General features: G+C 43.4%; 1 protein-coding gene across 2 annotated transcripts in view; it reads left to right on the forward strand.

The window, feature by feature from the left end:
- The window catches only part of LOC112216752 (DENN domain-containing protein 2A), a 48,801-nt gene that overhangs the window by 21,489 nt on the left and 8,128 nt on the right, over window positions 1-19,184 (forward strand). For both annotated transcript variants that reach the window (XM_024376800.2, XM_024376801.2), the window contains exons 12-13: window positions 18,718-18,795; window positions 18,954-19,094. In XM_024376800.2, the coding sequence (XP_024232568.1) occupies window positions 18,718-18,795; window positions 18,954-19,094 (219 nt within the window). The remainder of the gene's footprint in view (window positions 1-18,717; window positions 18,796-18,953; window positions 19,095-19,184) is intronic.

Consider the following 19,184-nt stretch of genomic DNA (forward strand, 5'->3'; position numbering starts at 1 on the left):
TTGTGAAAACATCCTCAGTCTCTTTCACCCTGCTGAAAAAAACAGCATAGACCAGCATACATTTCAAGCTGGTCAGTGCTGGTCTATGCTGGTTAGTGCTGTTCAGATGCTGGTCAAGCTGGTCTGATCAGCATGGTCTAGCTGGTTATGCTGGCAGACCGGCCTTCATTGTGTTTTCGCTGGTGACCAGCGTTTGTTGTGTTTTTGCTGGTGACCAGCCTTCGCTGTGTTCTCGCAGGTGACCAGCCTTTGCAAAAACCAGCATCAAAACACATTATGCTGGCCAGCCAGAGTGGATTTTCACAAGCTACATTCAGAATAGAGAGCAATAGTAACGGCTTTTTGTTGTAGGCACTAACTCCACCATGGCTTGTTGTCCAAAGTCTAGGGAGAAATTAATGTTTTTTTTCGTAGGGTTTTTGGAAAATAATATCTGTGGTAAACAGTCTTAGGAGATCTTATGCATTTTGTTCTATGAGATCATCTTCATCAGCTGACATCACTTCTTGTGAATTTTGAAGCATTTTGTAATCAAAGCAAGCACATAAAGCACATAATGGCTTGAAAATTCACAAAGGTAATGTCATTTTTGGTTTGATTCCAGGCTGCATCACAACCGCCCGTGATTGGGAGTCCCATAGGGCGGAGCACAATTGCCCCAGCGTCATCCTGGTTTGGCCGGTGTAGGCCGTCATTGTACATAAGAATTTGTTCTGAACTGACTTGCCAAGTTAAATAAATAAAGGTGACTGATATTATTTATTAGATTGAGCCTGTGTTAAAGGTGAACTGCACAGACTGATTCTGCATGTGTTCCGGTGCTCATTAAGAAATGCAGTGGCTATTACTGAAGCCCAAACGGGTTGTCTTTGGATTGCGGTTTAATGTGGGTGTTTCTTGGGTCTGTCTTTGCCATTCAATCACAACAAACAAACAAGGGCAGTAGTGAGTAACTTAGTGACAGTGAGGTAAGCTATGCTAGCTTTGTTATGGAGTTAAGTTTTGAAGTTGAGGACTTCTCGCCATCAGAAGATGTTCTTGTTTTTAGCCAACCTGACAGCAGCTAGCTAGCTATATCTTGGGGATAGCTACAGCTGGCTAGCATATCTAGCTAGCTGATATTTCTCTGTCAAATCACAGTTATGCCAAGATAGCAAGAAGTACCAGCGTCTGGAATGTGTTTCATGAGACACTTGTTCTACAACACCTTGCTACGAAAGTAAAGTTTAGACATGTTACAGTTGAAACAATATCAACTGCCAACACAATATTCTACAACTGGCTAGTTACACTTTACCTATCAAATGAAAATAAGTTGTGGGTAGAGTACAACCATAGACAGAACAAGGGTTCTATCTGTGGTTATATTCTACACACAGTTAAAATACGTTTTGTGCACCAAATTGACCATGTTCTTTTTAATCTTCAACATAGAAATGCTACCAAAAATAACTTACTGAAATTTGTTACAAATGATGGAGTCATCCATGATTCACCAAACTATATTTTGAAAGAGAAAGCAAAATTACTTTAAGCATATGTTTTTGTTTCAGACTCCTCCATCTCTACTAACCGAAGTTAATTGTATGGATTTTTTTCTATTAATAATGTAAAACTAACAGCTGTACAGAAAGACTCAGGTAAAGGCCAAATTACAGATGAGGAACTTCTTGATGCAATAGCAAAAGAGTGCAAAGCTGTCATCAAGGCAGACTTTGAATAATCTAAAATCTAAAATATATTTTGATTTGTTTAGCACTTTTTTGGTTACAACATGATCCCATATGTGTTATTTCATAGTTCTGATGTCTTCACTATTATTCTACAATCTTGAACAGTAAAAATAAAACTTTTGTCTGGTACTGTATATCTTCCATTGCCGATACAGATACCGTAAGTATCAGCATTTTGTCTCCTGGTTGTCATCGCCTCATATGGTGTCCCGTATAAGACAGTTCCCTGACATGTTTGAAGAATACACAGGGTCTAGTTTGGATGTTAAAAAATATATATATTTCACCTTTATTTAACCAGGTAGGCTAGTTGAGAACAAGTTCTCATTTACAACTGCGACACGGCCAAGATAAAGCAAAGCAGTGCGACAAAAACAACAACACAGAGTTAGACATAAACAAACGTACAGTCAATAACACAATAGAAAAATCTATGTATGGTGTGTGCAAATGAAGAGTAGGGAGGTAAGGCAATATATAGGCCATGGAGGCGAAATAATTACAATTAGCATTAACACTGGAGTGATAGTTGTGCAAATGATGATGTGCAAGTAGAGACACTGGGGTGCAAAAGAGCAAACGGATAAGTAGCAATATGGGGATGAGGTAGTCGTGTGTGCTATTTACAGATTGGCTGTGTACAGGTACAGTGATCAGTAAGCTGCTCTGACAGATGATGCTTAAAGATAGAGAGGGAGATATAAGACTCCAGCTTCAGTGATTTTTGCAATTGGTTCCAGTCATTGGCAGCAGAGAACTGGAAGGAAAGGCGGCTAAAGGAAGTATTGGCTTTGGGGGTGACCAGTGAAATATGCCTGCTGGAGCGCATGCTACGGGTGGGTGTTGCTATGGTGACCAGTGAGCTGAGATAAGGCGGGGCTTTACCTAGCATAGACTTATAGATGACTTGGAGCCAGTGAGTTTGGCGACGAGTATGTAGTGAGGGCCAGCCAACGAGAGCATACATGTTGCAGTGGTGGGTAGTATATGGGGCTTTGGTGATAGACTACATCCAATTTGCTGAGTAGAGCATTGGAGGCTATTTTGTAAATGTAAATGACATCGCTGAAGTCAAGGATCAGTAGGATGGTCAGTATTACGAGGGTATGTTTGGCAGCATGAATGAAGGAGGCTTTGTTGAGAAATAGGAATCTGATTCTAGATTTAATTTTGGATTGGAGATGCTTAATGAGAGTCTGGAAGGAGAGTTTACAGTCTAACCAGACACCTAGGTATTTGTAGTTGTCCACATGTCAGAACTGTCCAGAGTAGTGATGCTGGTCGGGCGGGAGGGTGCGGGACGCAATCGGTTGAGGAGCATGCACTTAGTTGGAGGCCTCAGAAAGATTGTTGTATGGCATTGAAGCTGGTTGAAGGTTTGTTAGCACAGTGTCCAAAGAAGGGCCAGAAGTATACAGAATGGTGTCGTCTGCGTAGAGGTGGATCAGAGAATCACCAGCAGCAAGAGTGACATCATTGATATATACAGAGAAAAGAGTCGGCCTAAGATTTGGACCCTGTGGCACCCCCATAGAGACTGCCAGAGGTCCGGACAACAGGCCCTCCGATTTGACACACTGAACGCTATCTGAGAAGTAGTTGGTGAACCAGGTGAGGCAGTTATTTGAGAAGCCAAGGCTATTGAGTTTGCCAAAAATAATGTGGGGATTGACAGAGTCGAAAGCCTTGGCCAAGACGATGAAGACGGCTGCACAGTACTGTCTTTTATCGATGGCGGATATTATATCGTTTAGGACCTGGAGCGTGGCTGAGGTGCACCCATGACCAGCTCGGAAACCAGATTGCATAGTGGAGAAGGTACGGTGGGATTCGAACTGGTCGGTGATCGTTTGTTAACTTGGCTTTTGAAGATTTTAGAAATGTCGGGCAGGATGGATATAGGTCTATAACAGTTTGGGTCTAGAGTGTCTCCCCCTTCGAAGAGGGGGTTGACCGCAGCAGCTTTCCAATCTTTGGGGATCTCAGACGATACGAAAGAGAGGTTGAACAGGCTAGTAACAGGGGTTGCAACAATTTCGGAAGATCATTTTAGAAAGAGAGGGTCCAGATTGTCTAGCCCAGCTGATTTGAAGGGATCCAGATTTTGCCGCTCTTTCAGAACATCAGCTGTCTGGATTTGGGTGAAGAAGAAGTGGGGGGGGGGCTTGGGCAAGTTGCTGCAGGGGGTGCTGAGATGTTGGCAGGGGTAGGGGTAGGGGTAGGGGTAGCCAGGTGGAAGGCATGGCCAGCCGTAGAAAACTGCTTATTGAAATGATCGATTACCGTAGATTTATCAGTGGTGACAATGTTTCCTATCCTCAGTGCAATGGGCAGCTGGGAGGAGGTGCTCTTATTCTCCATGGACTTTACAAGTGTACCAGAACTTTGTTCAGCTAGTACTACAGGATGCAAATTTCTGTTTGAAAAAGCTAGCCTTAGCTTTCCTAACTGCCTGTGTATATTTGTTCCTAACTTCCCTGAAAAGTTGCAAATCACTAGGGCTGTTCGATGATAATGCAGAACGCCACAGGATGTTTTTGTGCTGGTCAAGGGCAGACAGGTCTGGAGTGAACCAAGGACTATATCTATTCCTAGTTCTACATTTTTTGAATGGGGCATGCTTATTTAAGATGGTGTGGAAGGCCCATTTAAAGAATAGGCATTCTGTAGTAATCCTTAGTATCTTGTTTGGGGTATATTGCATTATTTTTCGTTAGTTTTAGTTGGATTGTGCTAAGAACTGTGAGCTCTCCCAATAATTTTGCACGCCCAATTTTTCAGTTTTTGATTTGTTAAAAAAAATTGAAATATCCAATAAATGTCGTTCCACTTCATGATTGTGTCCCACTTGTTGTTGATTCTTCACAAAAAAAATACAGTTTTATATCTTTATGTTTGAAGCCTGAAGTGTGGCAAAAGGTCGCAAAGTTCAAGGGGGCCGAATACTTTCGCAAGGCACTGTATTAAAGTGACTATGCATAACAGAGTAGCATCAGCGTTCGGGGGGGGCAATGCAAATAGTCTGGGTAGCCATTTGATTAGCTGTTCAGGAGTCTTATGGCTTGGGGGTAGAAGCTATATAGGAGCCTCTTGGACCTAGACATTGTGCTCTGGTACCGCTTACCATGCGCTAGCAGAGAGAACAGTCTATGACTAGGGTGGCTGTTCCTTCTCGATAATGCAACAACAATAAAAAAAATAGTAAAAATAAGAATATGAACAGAAAATAAATGGCAGTAAAAATAGAATCACAAACATTTTGAGCAAACAAAGTAATAAATCACGCAAATATAGCCATAGAAAGCAAAGTCGAGCAGGAACCGACAAGACGCATGCTCTCCTCAGCGCCGCCAATGTTCGTTCCACTTTTGTCTTTCTTGTAACAATGGTAAGCACTCCTTCACCCATTGTTTCCAGAATAGATTGGCCAAATCAAATTTAATTTGTCACATACACATGGTTAGCAGATGTTAATGCGAGTGTAGCGAAATGCTTGTGCTTCTAGTTCCGACAATGCAGTAACAACCAACAAGTAATTTAACTAACAATTCCAAAACTACTGTCTTATACACAGTGTAAGGGGATAAAGAATATGTACATAAAGATATATGAATGAGTGATGGTACAGAGCAGCATAGGCAAGATACAGTAGATGGTATCGAGTACAGTATATACATATGAGATGAGTATGTAAACAAGGTGGCATAGTTAAAGTAGCTAGTGATACATGTATTACATAAGGATGCAGTAGATGATATAGAGTACAGTATATACATATGCATATGAGATGAATAATGTAGGGTATGTAACATTATATAAGGTAGCATTGTTTAAAGTGGCTAGTGATATATTTTACATCATTTTACATCATTATAGTGGCTGGAATTGAGTCCGTGTCAGTGTCAGTGTGTTGGCAGCAGCCACTCAATGTTAGTGGTGGCTGTTTAACAGTCTGATGGCCTTGAGATAGAAGCTGTTTTTCAGTCTCTCGGTCCCAGCTTTGATGCACCTGTACTGACCTCGCCTTCTGGATGATAGCGGGGTGAACAGGCAGTGGCTCGGGTGGTTGTTGTCCTTGATGATCTTTATGGCCTTCCTGTAACAACGGGTGGTGTAGGTGTCCTGGAGGGTAGGTAGTTTGCCCCCGGTGATGCGTTGTGCAGACCTCACTACCCTCTGGAGAGCCTTACGATTGTGGGCGGAGCAGTTGCCGTACCAGGCGGTGATACAGCCCGCCAGGATGCTCTCGATTGTGCATCTGTAGAAGTTTGTGAGTGCTTTTGGTGACAAGCCGAATTTCTTCAGCCTCCTGAGGTTGAAGAGGCGCTGCTGCGCCTTCTTCACGATGCTGTCTGTGTGAGTGGACCAATTCAGTTTGTCTGTGATGTGTATGCCGAGGAACTTAAAACTTGCTACCCTCTCCACTACTGTTCCATCGGTGTGGATAGGGGGGTGTTCCCTTTGCTGTTTCCTGAAGTCCACAATCATCTCCTTAGTTTTGTTGACGTTGAGTGTGAGGTTATTTTCCTGACACCACACTCCGAGGGCCCTCACCTCCTCCCTGTAGGCCGTCTCGCGTTGTTGGTAATCAAGCCTACCACTGTTGTGTCATCCGCAAACTTGATGATTGAGTTGGAGGCGTGCGTGGCCTCCAACTGAGGGCTATGGGGCGGTCGTCGTTTAGCTCAGTTACCTTAGCTTTCTTGGGAACAGGAACAATGGTGGCCCTCTTGAAGCATGTGGGAACAGCAGACTGGTATAGGGATTGATTGAATATGTCCGTAAACACACCGGCCAGCTGGTCTGCGCATGCTCTGAGGGCGCGGCTGGGGATGCCGTCTGGGCCTGCAGCCTTGCGAGGGTTAACACGTTTAAATGTCTTACTCACCTCGGCTGCAGTGAAGGAGAGTCCGCATGATTCCGTTGCAGGCCGTGTCAGTGGCACTGTATTGTCCTCAAAGCGGGCAAAAAAGTTATTTAGTCTGCCTGGGAGCAAGACATCCTGGTCCGTGACTGGGCTGGTTTCCTTCTTGTAGTCCGTGATTGACTGTAGACCCTGCCACATGCCTCTTGTGTCTGAGCCGTTGAATTGAGATTCTACTTTGTCTCTGTACTGACGCTTAGCTTGTTTGATAGCCTTGCGGAGGGAATAGCTGCACTGTTTGTATTCGGTCAAATTACCAGTCACCTTGCCCTGATCAAAAGCAGTGGTTCGCGCTTTCAGGTTCACACGAATGCTGCCATCAATCCACGGTTTCTGGTTAGGGAATGTTTTAATCGTTGCTATGGGAACGACATCTTCAACGCACGTTCTAATGAACTCGCACACCGAATCAGCGTATTCGTCAATGTTGTTATCTGACGCAATACGAAACATCTCCCAGTCCACGTGATGGAAGCAGTCTTGGAGTGTGGAATCAGCTTGGTCAGACCAGCGTTGAACAGACCTCAGCATGGGAGCTTTTTTTTTAGTTTCTGTCTGTAGGCAGGGATCAACAAAATGGAGTCGTGGTCAGCTTTTCCGAAAGGGGGGCGGGGCAGGGCCTTATATGCGTCGCGGAAGTTAGAGTAACAATGATCCAAGGTTTTTCCACCCCTGGTTGCGCAATCCATATGCTGATAAAATTTAGGGAGTCTTGTTTTCAGATTAGCCTTGTTAAAATCCCCAGCTACAATGAATGCAGCCTCCGGATAAATGGATTCCAGTTTGCAAAGAGTCAAATAAAGTTCGTTCAGAGCCATCGATGTGCTGCTTGGGGGATATATACGGCTGTGATTATAATCGAAGAGAATTCTCTTGGTAGATAATATGGTCGACCTTTGATTGTGAGGAATTCTAAATCAGGTGAACAGAAGGATTTGAGTTCCTGTATGTTTCTTTCATCACACCATGTCTCATTAGCCATAAGGCATACGCCCCCGCCCCTCTTCTTACCAGAAAGATGTTTGTTTCTGTCGGCGCGATGCGTGGAGAAACCCGCTGGCTGCACCGCCTCGGATAGCGTCTCTCCAGTGAGCCATGTTTCCGTGAAGCAAAGAACGTTACAGTCTCTGATGTCCCTCTGGAATGCTACCCTTGCTCGGATTTCATCAACCTTGTTGTCAAGAGACTGGACATTGGCGAGAAGAATGCTAGGGAGTGGTGCACGATGTGCCCGTCTCCGGAGTCTGACCAGAAGACCGCCTCGTTTCCTCTTTTTCGGAGTCGTTTTTTTGGGTCGCCGCATGGGATCCATTCCGTTGTCCTGTTTGAAAGGCAGGCAGAACACAGGATCCGCGTCGCGAAAATCATATTCTTGGTCGTACTGATGGTGAGTTGACGCTGATCTTATATTCAGTAGTTCTTCTCGACTGTATGTAATGAAACCTAAGATGACCTGGGGTACTAATGTAAGAAATAACACGTAAAAAACCAAAAAACTGCATAGTTTCCTAGGAACGCGAAGCGAGGCGGCCATCTCTGTCGGCGCCGGAAGTATAGTCAGTAGTACTGAACTTGTCTCCACCTTCTCCTGGTGTAAAGTAGAGCATTTTTCTCACCAGACGAAGAAGACGCTCCCACATTCTACGATGATGAAAACCAGCAGGAGTGTTGAGGTTCCACCTTATTCCACTTGATAGAGTGTCTTGCTATCTTGCTGTGGTCCAGAGTGGCCAGTGCTTCTCTGAGCTCTCTTTCAGCTTCAATGAAATTTGTACCATTATTTGTGAGACTACCTTATGTGAGACACTTGACTTTGGCGACACATGGCTCTTCGCACAACGTTAATACAGGAATTGGTGTCCAATAACGAACTTCAGGGTTTATTGCTCTGCCTGCCATGCAAGTGAAAATGATACCATATCTTTTGACCATATATTAATAATTCACCTGACTGTAAGGGGTGTGCAACCGGTAGCAGGGAAGTCAGACGCCGGAGAGCAGAACTAGGTAATAGCCGGAGCAGTTTAATAGCAAAACCAATGGCATAAAAATAACAAGACATGGGTACAAAACCTGTCGCGCACCAGTCAACACGTGCACAAGCACTTACAATAAACAATCCCACACAAAGACATGGGGGGAACAGAGGGTTAAATACACAACAAGTAATTGAGGGAATTGAAACCAGGTTTGAGGAAAAACAAGACAAAACACATGGAAAATTAAAAGTGGATCGATGAAGGCTAGAAGACCGGCTACGCCGACAGCCGAGCTCCGCCCGAAAAAGGACAGGACCCGACTTCGGCGGAAGTCGTGACACTGACATCAGAGTGCTCAGCTGAACACTGTATATTGGAAACACTCGGTTTGTTACTTTAACTAAATGATAACCCATCTTTGTTAAACATAAATTCCAAACTTGTTTCTGCACAGATTCCTCAACACGGTTAGCTTTTTACAGCTAGGGCCGCTGTTTATTTTCCCAGAATCCTGCTTAAAGGGCAGGTTAAAGCCTGCTTGAAAGAGCCACTAAGCTGCTAACATTAGCGATCAAGCTAACAAAGTTAGTCCCAGACGAGTTTTCCAATGGAGCCCTCTTTTTCTGGAGAGGTAAACAAATGGTATCTACTACGCTTTGTTTTGGGATAAACTGGATCACTCAGAGTTCCAATGCAGCAATTGTTTGCTTGCCGAGGATTATAGACTTGAGGGTGGCTTCCTTGATCACGCAGGTAACGCATGGTAGAATGTTTACCTTTTCTATACCGGTGGCTGGACGGTGTTCACATGTTGGATGAATCTCTGTCTTGACATTTGGCATTATCCAACTGGCCGGTGTTGCCCGGAGTTTGTTCGCCAGGGGAGCCATCTCCAAAACACGTTTTATAAGGAGGATGGGATCCACCCAAATCATGTGTGTTCTTGGATCCTTTCACAGCATTAATAGGCTGCGTTGAGACTGACTTATCTATGACCCAACCATAGCTCATTTAATCCCTGCTATTGTGTCGCTAAGCTGTCATAATGAATAGCACTATGTAGTACTCCCATGGTCTGTTCTGGACTTGTGGACTGAAGAGACCTCTGGTGGCATGTCTTGTAAGGTATGCATGGGTGTCTGATCTGTGTGCTAGTCGTTTAAACAGACAGCTCTGTGTAGTAGTCAATTTCTTTTTTTTCTTCTTTTTTTTGCAATTTCCCTAAATCCCTCTTTGTGGCACCTGACCATTTGACTGAATCCATAATAAATACAAAACCCCCACATTTGTGAAATGAGGAATGTCAGGACAACAATTCTTTATTTTGGCAAATCTGCCATATTCTGTTCTCCAAACTTCCCGTGGTGATGCCGTCAGATGACACGATCAGAAATAACTTTTCTGCAGGCAGAGTTGGCCCTCATGATACAATACTTCTTTAGAAGTGCAGATAAATGTGGTTTATTCCAGCATGTCCCAGCTGCTTGTGAATGCGCTGTAGGAATCTTTCTCTCTGACTGAAACTAAAGAGTAATAGACCACCCAATGCAGCTCTGACCTTCTGTTTCTACTTTGACTGACTGTACTTGGGAGTCACCAGCAGAGGTCAGTATTTAGTATTTTTTATTTTCCTTCTGAGCTATAGAAGAGTATCTCTGAGTTTAAGAAACCAAGCAACTGAGGCTTTGAGACATAGTTAATCAGTCGATTAGTTGCGCTCTGAGTCCTTTACAACACCATTCACCATCAGGCCCCTTTTAATCTCTGGATCACCTGACGGGATTGAATGGGGGTCCAAAGCAGGCTTTGGCCATTCCTCCTCTGACTTTAAGAGAAAGTCTGGGCCCTCTATCCATCTTTTACAAGCCAGAAAGCTGTCAGCCTACAACCCTCTGGAAGCCTCATAAGCAGGATTCTACTTGATGCTGATATATCTCCACTAAGACATTTTTGTGGCTTCTCTTAAGGCTGCTACTTGGTTAGCCACAAAGTTGTGAAATCGTCTCTTCTCACTTTCAATGTCCAAAACCTTGACTGTCCCAGTTGAAGTGACAACTATTTCCTCAACATTCTGTCGACTTGAACCGCCAACACAGCAGCCGTGAGAATGGTAATCTGCTTCAAGGGAGCGACTCGCTTTTCCCAGCATGAATGAAAGATGTACCAGTTTCTTGTTAACCCTGCTGAAAAAAACAGCATAGGCTGGTGAACAGTCTTTGTTGTGTTTTTGCTGGTGACCATAGGGGTATATTATGTACTGGGTTTGAGGAGTTAGTGGTAACTTTTTTGTCAGTGCTGAGTTCAATTAAGGATAACTGGTCATACGAAAGTGGCTCACCTTTTAGCCAGGTACATTTCTATGACAACAAATCCTTCAGAACTAAGCTGGTTGCTAACTCAAGTGTGTCTGGGTCACAAGTTGAGGATCAATGAAATCAGATACAATCTTTGCGAGAGGAAAGGTGTCATCATCCCCTTCACTGGACACACTCATTTCAAGATGGTGGCAAGCACTTATTTTTTTTGTCTGATCTGTGTTTGTAGCTGAAAAGTTGTGTGGATTTTTGTCTCCATTTACCTTCATTTCATCTTTCTGTGAATACATTGGACAATAGTGCAATATTGCATATAGAGTTAAGGAAACATACAAAACAGGTCTGCTGAAACTTTTGAGGCCTACTTGGATATACCTGGGCACCCTACACTGCACTGGGGCATTATCTGAGCAGATGCCTAACTACTGCTGCTTTCATCCTTCCAAACTGACTTTTTCCAGATTGGTGGCTACCACCTTAAGAGGCTAAAGTGAACGTTTCACATCCGACGAGTGTCCGAGCCGGTGTAGTAGGATTTGATCTTGGTCTTGTATTGAAACTTTTCCTGTTTTTATGGTTTGTTGGAGGGCGTAGCGGGATTTCTTAAAAGCGTCAAGATTAGTGTCCCACTCATTGAAAGAAGCAGCTCTAGCCTGTAGCTCAGTGATGATATTGGCTGTAATCCATGGGTTTTTGCTTGTAATTAGGTATCAGGAGGATAGAATTATGGACAGATTTGCCAAATGAAGGGTGAGGAAGAGCTTTGTATGTGTCTCTGTGTGTGGAATAAAGGTGATCTATAGTTTTTTTTGCCTCTAGTTGAACAGGTGACATGCTGGTAGAAATGAGGTAAAACAGATTTCAGTTTTCTTGCATTAATGTCACTGGCCACTAGGAGCACCACCTCTGAGTGAGCATTGTCTTGTTTTCGTAAGTGTTTTGACACCGACAGATGGCAGCATCGCGACTAGCTCTTAGGAAACTTTGCTGTTATTTTATGTAAAACAAATGTACATTTATTAATTCAGGAAATGTTTTGTCATTACATACAGCCGGGAAGAACTATTGGATATTAGAGCAGCGGTAACTCACCAGTTCTTCCAGCATTATGACCAGGAATACGACTTCCCAGGAGCAGATCCTTCGTTCACTCTCCCCAGAGCAATTTAACTTATTCCAGAGGCCGACCCAAAACAAAAAGCCAGCACGATTCTCAGTACATCACACAGACAGGAATAAATATCTCTCCGGGAAGCAGAAGGGTGGAGGGGTATGCTTCATGATTAACGACTCATGGTGTATTTCTAGGAACATACAGAAACTCAAGTCTTGTTGTTCACCTGACCTAGAATACCTCACAATTAAATGCAGACAGTATGATCTCCCAAGGGATTTCTCTCTGTCATCGCCACGGCCGTTTACTTCCCACTTCAAGCCGAAACCTCAATTGCCCTCGAACTTCACTGGACATTATGCAAACTGGAAACAACATATCCTGAGGCTGCATTTATTGTATCTGGGGATTTTAACCTCTCTGGTACAAGTGGGTCGCTAGCCTCCCAACTCGACAACAGCCAGTGAAATTGCAGGGAGCCAAATTCAAAACAACAGAAATCCCATAATTGAAATTCCTCAAACATACAAGTATTATACACCATTTTAAAGATAAACTTCTTGTAAATCCAGCCACAGTGTCCGATTTCAAATAGGCTTTACGACGAAAGCACACCAAACGATTTTGTTAGGTCAGCACCTGGTCACAGAAAAACATAAAGCCATTTTTCAGCCAAGGAGAGGGCTCACAATGTCAGAAATAGTGATTAATTTGGTGATCTTCATCAGATGGCACTCACAGGACTTCATGTTACACAATAAATGTGTGTTTTGTTCGATAAAGTTAATATTTTTGTCCAAAAACCTCATTTGAAATTGGTGTTTTATGTTCAGAAATGCAGTCTCAAACAAACATCCAGTGAAAGTGCAGAGAGCCACATCAAATAACAGAAATACTCATAAACATTGATAAAAGATACAAGTGTTAAACATACGAATACAGATAAACTTCTCCTTAACCTTTTGCGTGTAGGGGGCAGTATTTTCGTTTTTGGCTAAAAAACAGAGTAAAGCGGCCATTGTTTCTCCCTGTCCTATTGAAAAACCTGCACTCCCGGTTGATATATTATCAAATATATATTTTAAAAACAACCTGAGTATTGATTATAAAAAACGTTTGACATGTTTCTGTGGACATTATGGATATTATTTGGAATTTTCGTCTGCGCTGTCGTGACCGCTCAGCTCTTTCCTGTGGATTTCTGAACATAACGCAACAAACAAACTGAGGTATTTTGGATATAAAAATAATCTTTATGGAACAAAAGGAACATTTGTTGTGTAACTGGGAGTCTCGTGAGTGAAAACATCCAAAGATCAAAGGTAAACGATTAATTTGATTGCTTTTCTGATTTTCGTGACCAAGCTACCTGATACTAAGTGTACTTAATGTTTTGTCATGCGATCGATAAACTTACACAAACGCTTGGATTGTTTTCGCTGTAAAGCATAATTTCAAAATCTGAGACGACAGGTGGATTAACAAAAGGCTAAACTGTGTTTTGCAATATTGCACTTGTGATTTCATGAATATGAATATTTTTGTCATATTATTTGACTGTGACGCTATGCTATTCAGCGGTTGCTGATGACAATTATACCGCTTTAGGGATGGGTAGCGTCAAGAAGTTAATGCAACCGCTGTGTCAGATTTCAAAAAGTCTTTACAGCGAAAGCACACTTTACGATTATGTTAGGTCAGCTCCTAGCCACAGAAACCTATACATCCATTTTCCAACCAAGAAGAGTGTCACAAAAGTGACATTTGATGATCTTCATCTGGTGGCACTCCAAGGTTTCCATGTTAGACAACAAATGTTCGTTTTGTTCGATAAAGTTCATCTTTATGTCCAAATCCATCCGTTTTGTTGGTGCATTGTGGCACAATGCACGCTCTCAAAGGCACAATGCATGCTCTCAAAACCAAGACGAAAATTCAAAAAAGTACAATAAAAGATAGTAGAAACGTGTCAAATGATGTTTAAACTCAAACCTCAGGTTGTTTTTGTCATAAATAATAAATAATATTTCAACCGGACAAAAGCTTCGTCAATGGAAAAGGTAAACAAGAAATGTGCGCTCCCGATCACGTGCTTGGTTCATGTCTGGAAATTTTGACTGTCCTCTCATTGAAAGCGGTGTATCTCCCTCATTTTTCAGAGTAAAAGCCTGAAATAATGCCTAAAGACTGGTCACATGTTGAGGAAGCCATAGAGATCGTGAACTGGGTCCTAAGTCTTTGTATGGTGGATAGGCTTTCAATGGAAAAACAGCCTTTCAAAATAATAGTACCTCCTGGTTGAATTTTCCTCGGGTTTTCGCCTGCCATGTCAGTTCTGTTATACTCACGGTCATTATTTTAACAGTTTTGGAAACTTTAGAGTGTTTTCTATCCAAATCTAATAATTCTATATGCATACCCTAGCTTATGGGCCTGAGTAGCAGGCAGTTTAATTTGGGCACTCTTTTCATCCAAAAAGTTATATCAACATATCAACGGTCATACTTGCACCATTAAGACTCTTGACCATTGCTATTCAAACTTCCGGAATGCTTACAAGTCCTTCACCCGCCCTTCTTTCGGCAAATCTGACCACGACTCCATCTTGCTCCTCCCGTCCTATATGCAGAAACTCAAGTGCTTCGTGCTATTGAGTGCTTCGTGCTATTCAATGCTGGTCTGACCAATCGGAATCCACGCTTCAGGATTGTTTTGATCACATGGACTGGGATATGTTCCGAGTAATCTAGACGCATACACGGATACGGTGACTGAGTTCATAAGGAAGTGTATAGAAGATGTAGTACCCACTGTGACTATTCAAACCTACCCTAACCAGAAACCGTGGTTAGATGGTAGCATTCGCACGAAACTTAAAGCGAGAACCACCGCATTTAACCAGGGCAAGGCGACTGGTAATATGGCAGAATATAAACAGAGTAGTTATTCACTCCACAAGGGAAACAAGCTAAACGTCAGTATAGAGAAATTTAACCAAATTCGCAATTCAACAGCTCCGACACGAAAAGTGTGTGGCAGGGACTACAGACAATCACGGACTACGAAAGGAAAACCAGACACATCCCCGAGACCACCGTCTTGCTTCCGGACAGGCTAAACACATTCTTTGCACGCTTTGAGGATTACACAGTGCCACTGACGCAGCCCGCTACCAAGGACTGTGGGCTCTCCTTCTCCGTGGCCGACGTGAGTAAAACATTTAAACGCGTTAACCCTTGCAAGGCTGCCGGCCCAGACGGCATCCCCAGCAGCGTACTCCGAGCATGCGCAGACCAGCTGGTTTGTTTATGGGCATATTCAATCTCTCCCTATCCCAGTGTGCTGTCCCGACATGTTTCAAGATGGTCACCATTGTTCCTGTACCCTAGAAGGCAAAGGTAACTGAATTCAATGACTATCGCCCCATAGCACTCACCTCTGTCATCATGAAATGCTTTGAGAGACTAGTCAAGGATCATATCAACTCTACCTTACCTGCCACCCTAGACCCACTTCAATTTGCCGCCCCAATAAATCCACAGACGATGCAATCAGCATCGCTCTGCACACTGCCCTATCACATCTGGACTTGATGAAAACCTATGTAAGAATGCTGTTCATTGACTACAGCTCAGCATTCAACACCATAGTACCCTCAACTCATCATTAAGCTTGAGGCCCTGGGTCTGAACCCCGCCTAGTGCAACTGGGTCCTGGACTTCCTGATGGGCCGCCTCCAGGTGGTGAAGGTAGGAAACATCACCTCTGCTGATCCTCAACACTGGGTCCTAACAAGGGTGCGTGCACAGCCCCCTCCTGTACTCCCTGATCACCCATGACTGCATGTCCAACTCAATTGTCAAGTTTGCAGACGACACAACAATGGTAGGCTTGGTTAGCAATGATGACGAGACAGGGCTCGGAGAGTGGTGCCTGGATAACAACCTCTCACTCAACGTCAACAAAACAAAGGAGATGGTCGTGGACTTCAGGAAAGGGCAGAGGGCGTACACCCCAATCTACATTGATGGGACCCCAGTGGAGAAGGTGGAATGCTTCAAGTTCCTTGGCATATACATCACTGACAAACTGAAATTAACCACCCACACAGACAGTGTGGTAAAGGCGCAACAGAGTCTGTTCAACCTCAGGAGGCAATTTGGCTTGTCACCTAAAACCCTCACAAATGTATACAGATGCACAATTGAAAGCCCCCTGTCGGCCTGTATCACCGCCTTTTATGGCAACTGCACCGCCCACAACCGCAAGGTCTCTCTGGAGAGAGAGAGTGGTGCAAACTACCCGCCCTCCAGGAAACCTACAGCACCCGATGTCACAGGAAGGCCAAAAAGATCATCAAGGACATCAACCACCCGAGCCACTGCCTGTTCACCCCGCAATCATCCAGAAGACAAGGTCAGTACAGGTGCATCAAAACTGGGACCGAGAGACTGAAAAACAGCTTCTCTCAAGGCAATCAGACTGTTAAACAGCCATCTCTAGCACATTAGAGGCTGCTGCCTATAGGCATAGACTAGGAATCACTGGCCACTGTAAGGAATGGAACACTAGTCACTAATAATGTTTATATATCTGGCATAACTCATCTCATATGTGTATGTACTGTATTCTATGGTATCTTAGTTACTTAATGTTTACTCATCTCATGTGTATGTACTGTTTTCTATACTATTCTACTGTATCTTAGTCCGTTCCTCTCTGACCATGATCATCCATATGTATATGGACTTAATTCATTCCTACTTAGATTTGTGTGTATTGGGTATATGTTGTGTAATTTATTGGCTATGACTTGTTAGATATTACTGCACTGTCTTCTCTGTTGGAATCGCCAGTCCATCTGCTGGTGAGTCAGTTCATCAGAGAGTCTCTGGCTAACTTCCCCAGAAGTTACAATGTCTTTCGTAGTTGTCACTTTCTCAGCAGCTCTGGATACTGTCTGTTGTAATGGATATGTCAGGCGTACAGATGGTTGTTGCATAGAGATAGATGCTTCCGTGGTTGTCAGTATTCTCATACTAGATTTACGTCATTTCCAGCTGCAGACTAGTAATTCTATGAATAGAATTTGTTCTTTCTCTGTAGTGATTGATAGTCTCAGAGTTTAACCATTTCCAGCCATGTAGCCAACACTACACACTGTCTGGTCTCCTGGGCCTATAGCGTTGTAGTTCTTAACCATTTCAACATATTTTCTGGTCTTCTACACCATTTGAGACATCCGGCTTATCGTGTGTCCCTTTGACATGAAATGTACATTTCATCATGGGTGGTTTTATACTCTGGAGTAGAAAAGGGTGGTTCCATGATGCCTGATGTATTGTCTGGCTCATGGAGGTGTGGCCACTGACCAGTTCAACTTTATATGAAAATCCATACTCTCATTTAGAAGGTTAACATCATATTACATCTTTTCACAAATAGTTTAATGTTTAATAACATACGTTTCACAATATTTCGATGTAAACCACATAATTAAGAAGTGTACACAACCAAAGACACAGTAATGAGTGTTTCCTGTCCATCATGAGATTGCCAAATGAAACAAACTCATCATGACTGTCCCTTAAGGGTCCAATATTGTTTACTTTTTCAAACTTTTGATGTCCAAGGGTCTTTCTGTGTTCCACAGTATACATTCTCGAATACTACAGAGCATAGCGGCAGTGGATTTTATGATTGCCATAAAACAGCAGACTTCCTGCTCTCCCCCTCTACGAGAGAGCATGCTGTAGAGCGGACCCACTGTAACCTGATAATTCAGATCGTCACAGGAGAGTTATGACAAAGGCTACAAAAAATATAGACAAACTCTTTGGTAAATAGTGTGGTCTACAGCTTATCATGAGATATTCTAACTCAGGCAAGCAGAACTTCCAGACTCCTTAATATTAGAGATTGCGCACCAGTTGCTGTTAACAAAGTGACACACACACCCTCTTGAACTTCCCAGACGCAGCCGTTCTGTCCTGCCGATGTATAGAATTAGCAGCTAGATTTATATTTACCATGTCCTTTTTCAGCTACGACTCTGAAAAACACTTTGCTAGTATAGTCTCGAATTGAGCTCTTTCAGTTGATTCTCAAGTGATTGTACATTCGCCAATAGAATGGAGGGTACAGGCGATTTATCCACTCACCAAAGTAGTCTCATCAGGTATCCCGCACTCAGGCCTCTGTAGTGTTGTCTCCTCCTTCTTCGAGTGTCAGAGAATTGGGCCGCGTTAATCAATATGTCATTCGCCTCCGACTCAGTGAAGTAGAAGTCTTCCTCCAAATGGAGGTTATTGATAGCTATTCTGATGTCCAGAAGATCTTTTCGGTCATGCAATAGAGAGTATGTGGGGAAATATGATATATGGTTCTATGTAGAACCCTTCTTGCTTTCCAAAGAATCCATTGTGCCTTCAAAGAATCATCAAAGAACCCTTTCCTACAAAAACAGCTCATATGATGTTAAAGGCTCTAGGTAGAAACCTTTGCCTTACAAAGAATTATTCTCTTCCAAAAGGGTTTCTTCAGATCCAAACGGTTCTTTGTAGATGCTGGGGGTTTTACAGCAGGAACACGGCTTAGTTTTTCCTAGAGGGGCTATGACAAAGCATTAAAATATCCTCCTCTCGTCTCTCAGCCCAGTGGGAAAGGAAAGCGTCTCCCTGAAGTCTACTGCATCGTCAGCCACCTGGGATGCTTCCACCTCTTCTCCAAGGTATAGTGTACTGTACTTCAGCCTCCTGGTTGCCACCTCTCATCCTGTTTCCCATCAAGCCCAGGATTCGTGCTGGCAACTCTACCATTGCTGGCCCATCTCTCAAACCTCTAGGCTACCTGCTGATCTCTCTGTCCTGCCGTGTGTGTGTGTGTCAGGTCCTGGATGAGGTGGAGAGGAGGAGAGCCCTGTCTCCAGCCCTGGTCCAGCCCTTCATGAGGGCCATTATGGAAGCTCCATTCCCTGCTCCTGGCAGACCCATCACCATTAAAACCTTCCTGCCCGGATCTGGTACTGAGGTAGCTCCTTGATTTTACGTTAGTCTCCAAAGAAGACTTCCAATAATATTACATACAGATGCCATGCAAAGTGTTTGAGTTGAAGTGTTC

Source organism: Oncorhynchus tshawytscha, linkage group LG17 (assembly GCF_018296145.1).
Source record: "Oncorhynchus tshawytscha isolate Ot180627B linkage group LG17, Otsh_v2.0, whole genome shotgun sequence".
In the NCBI taxonomy this organism is placed as follows: Eukaryota; Metazoa; Chordata; class Actinopteri; order Salmoniformes; family Salmonidae; genus Oncorhynchus; species Oncorhynchus tshawytscha.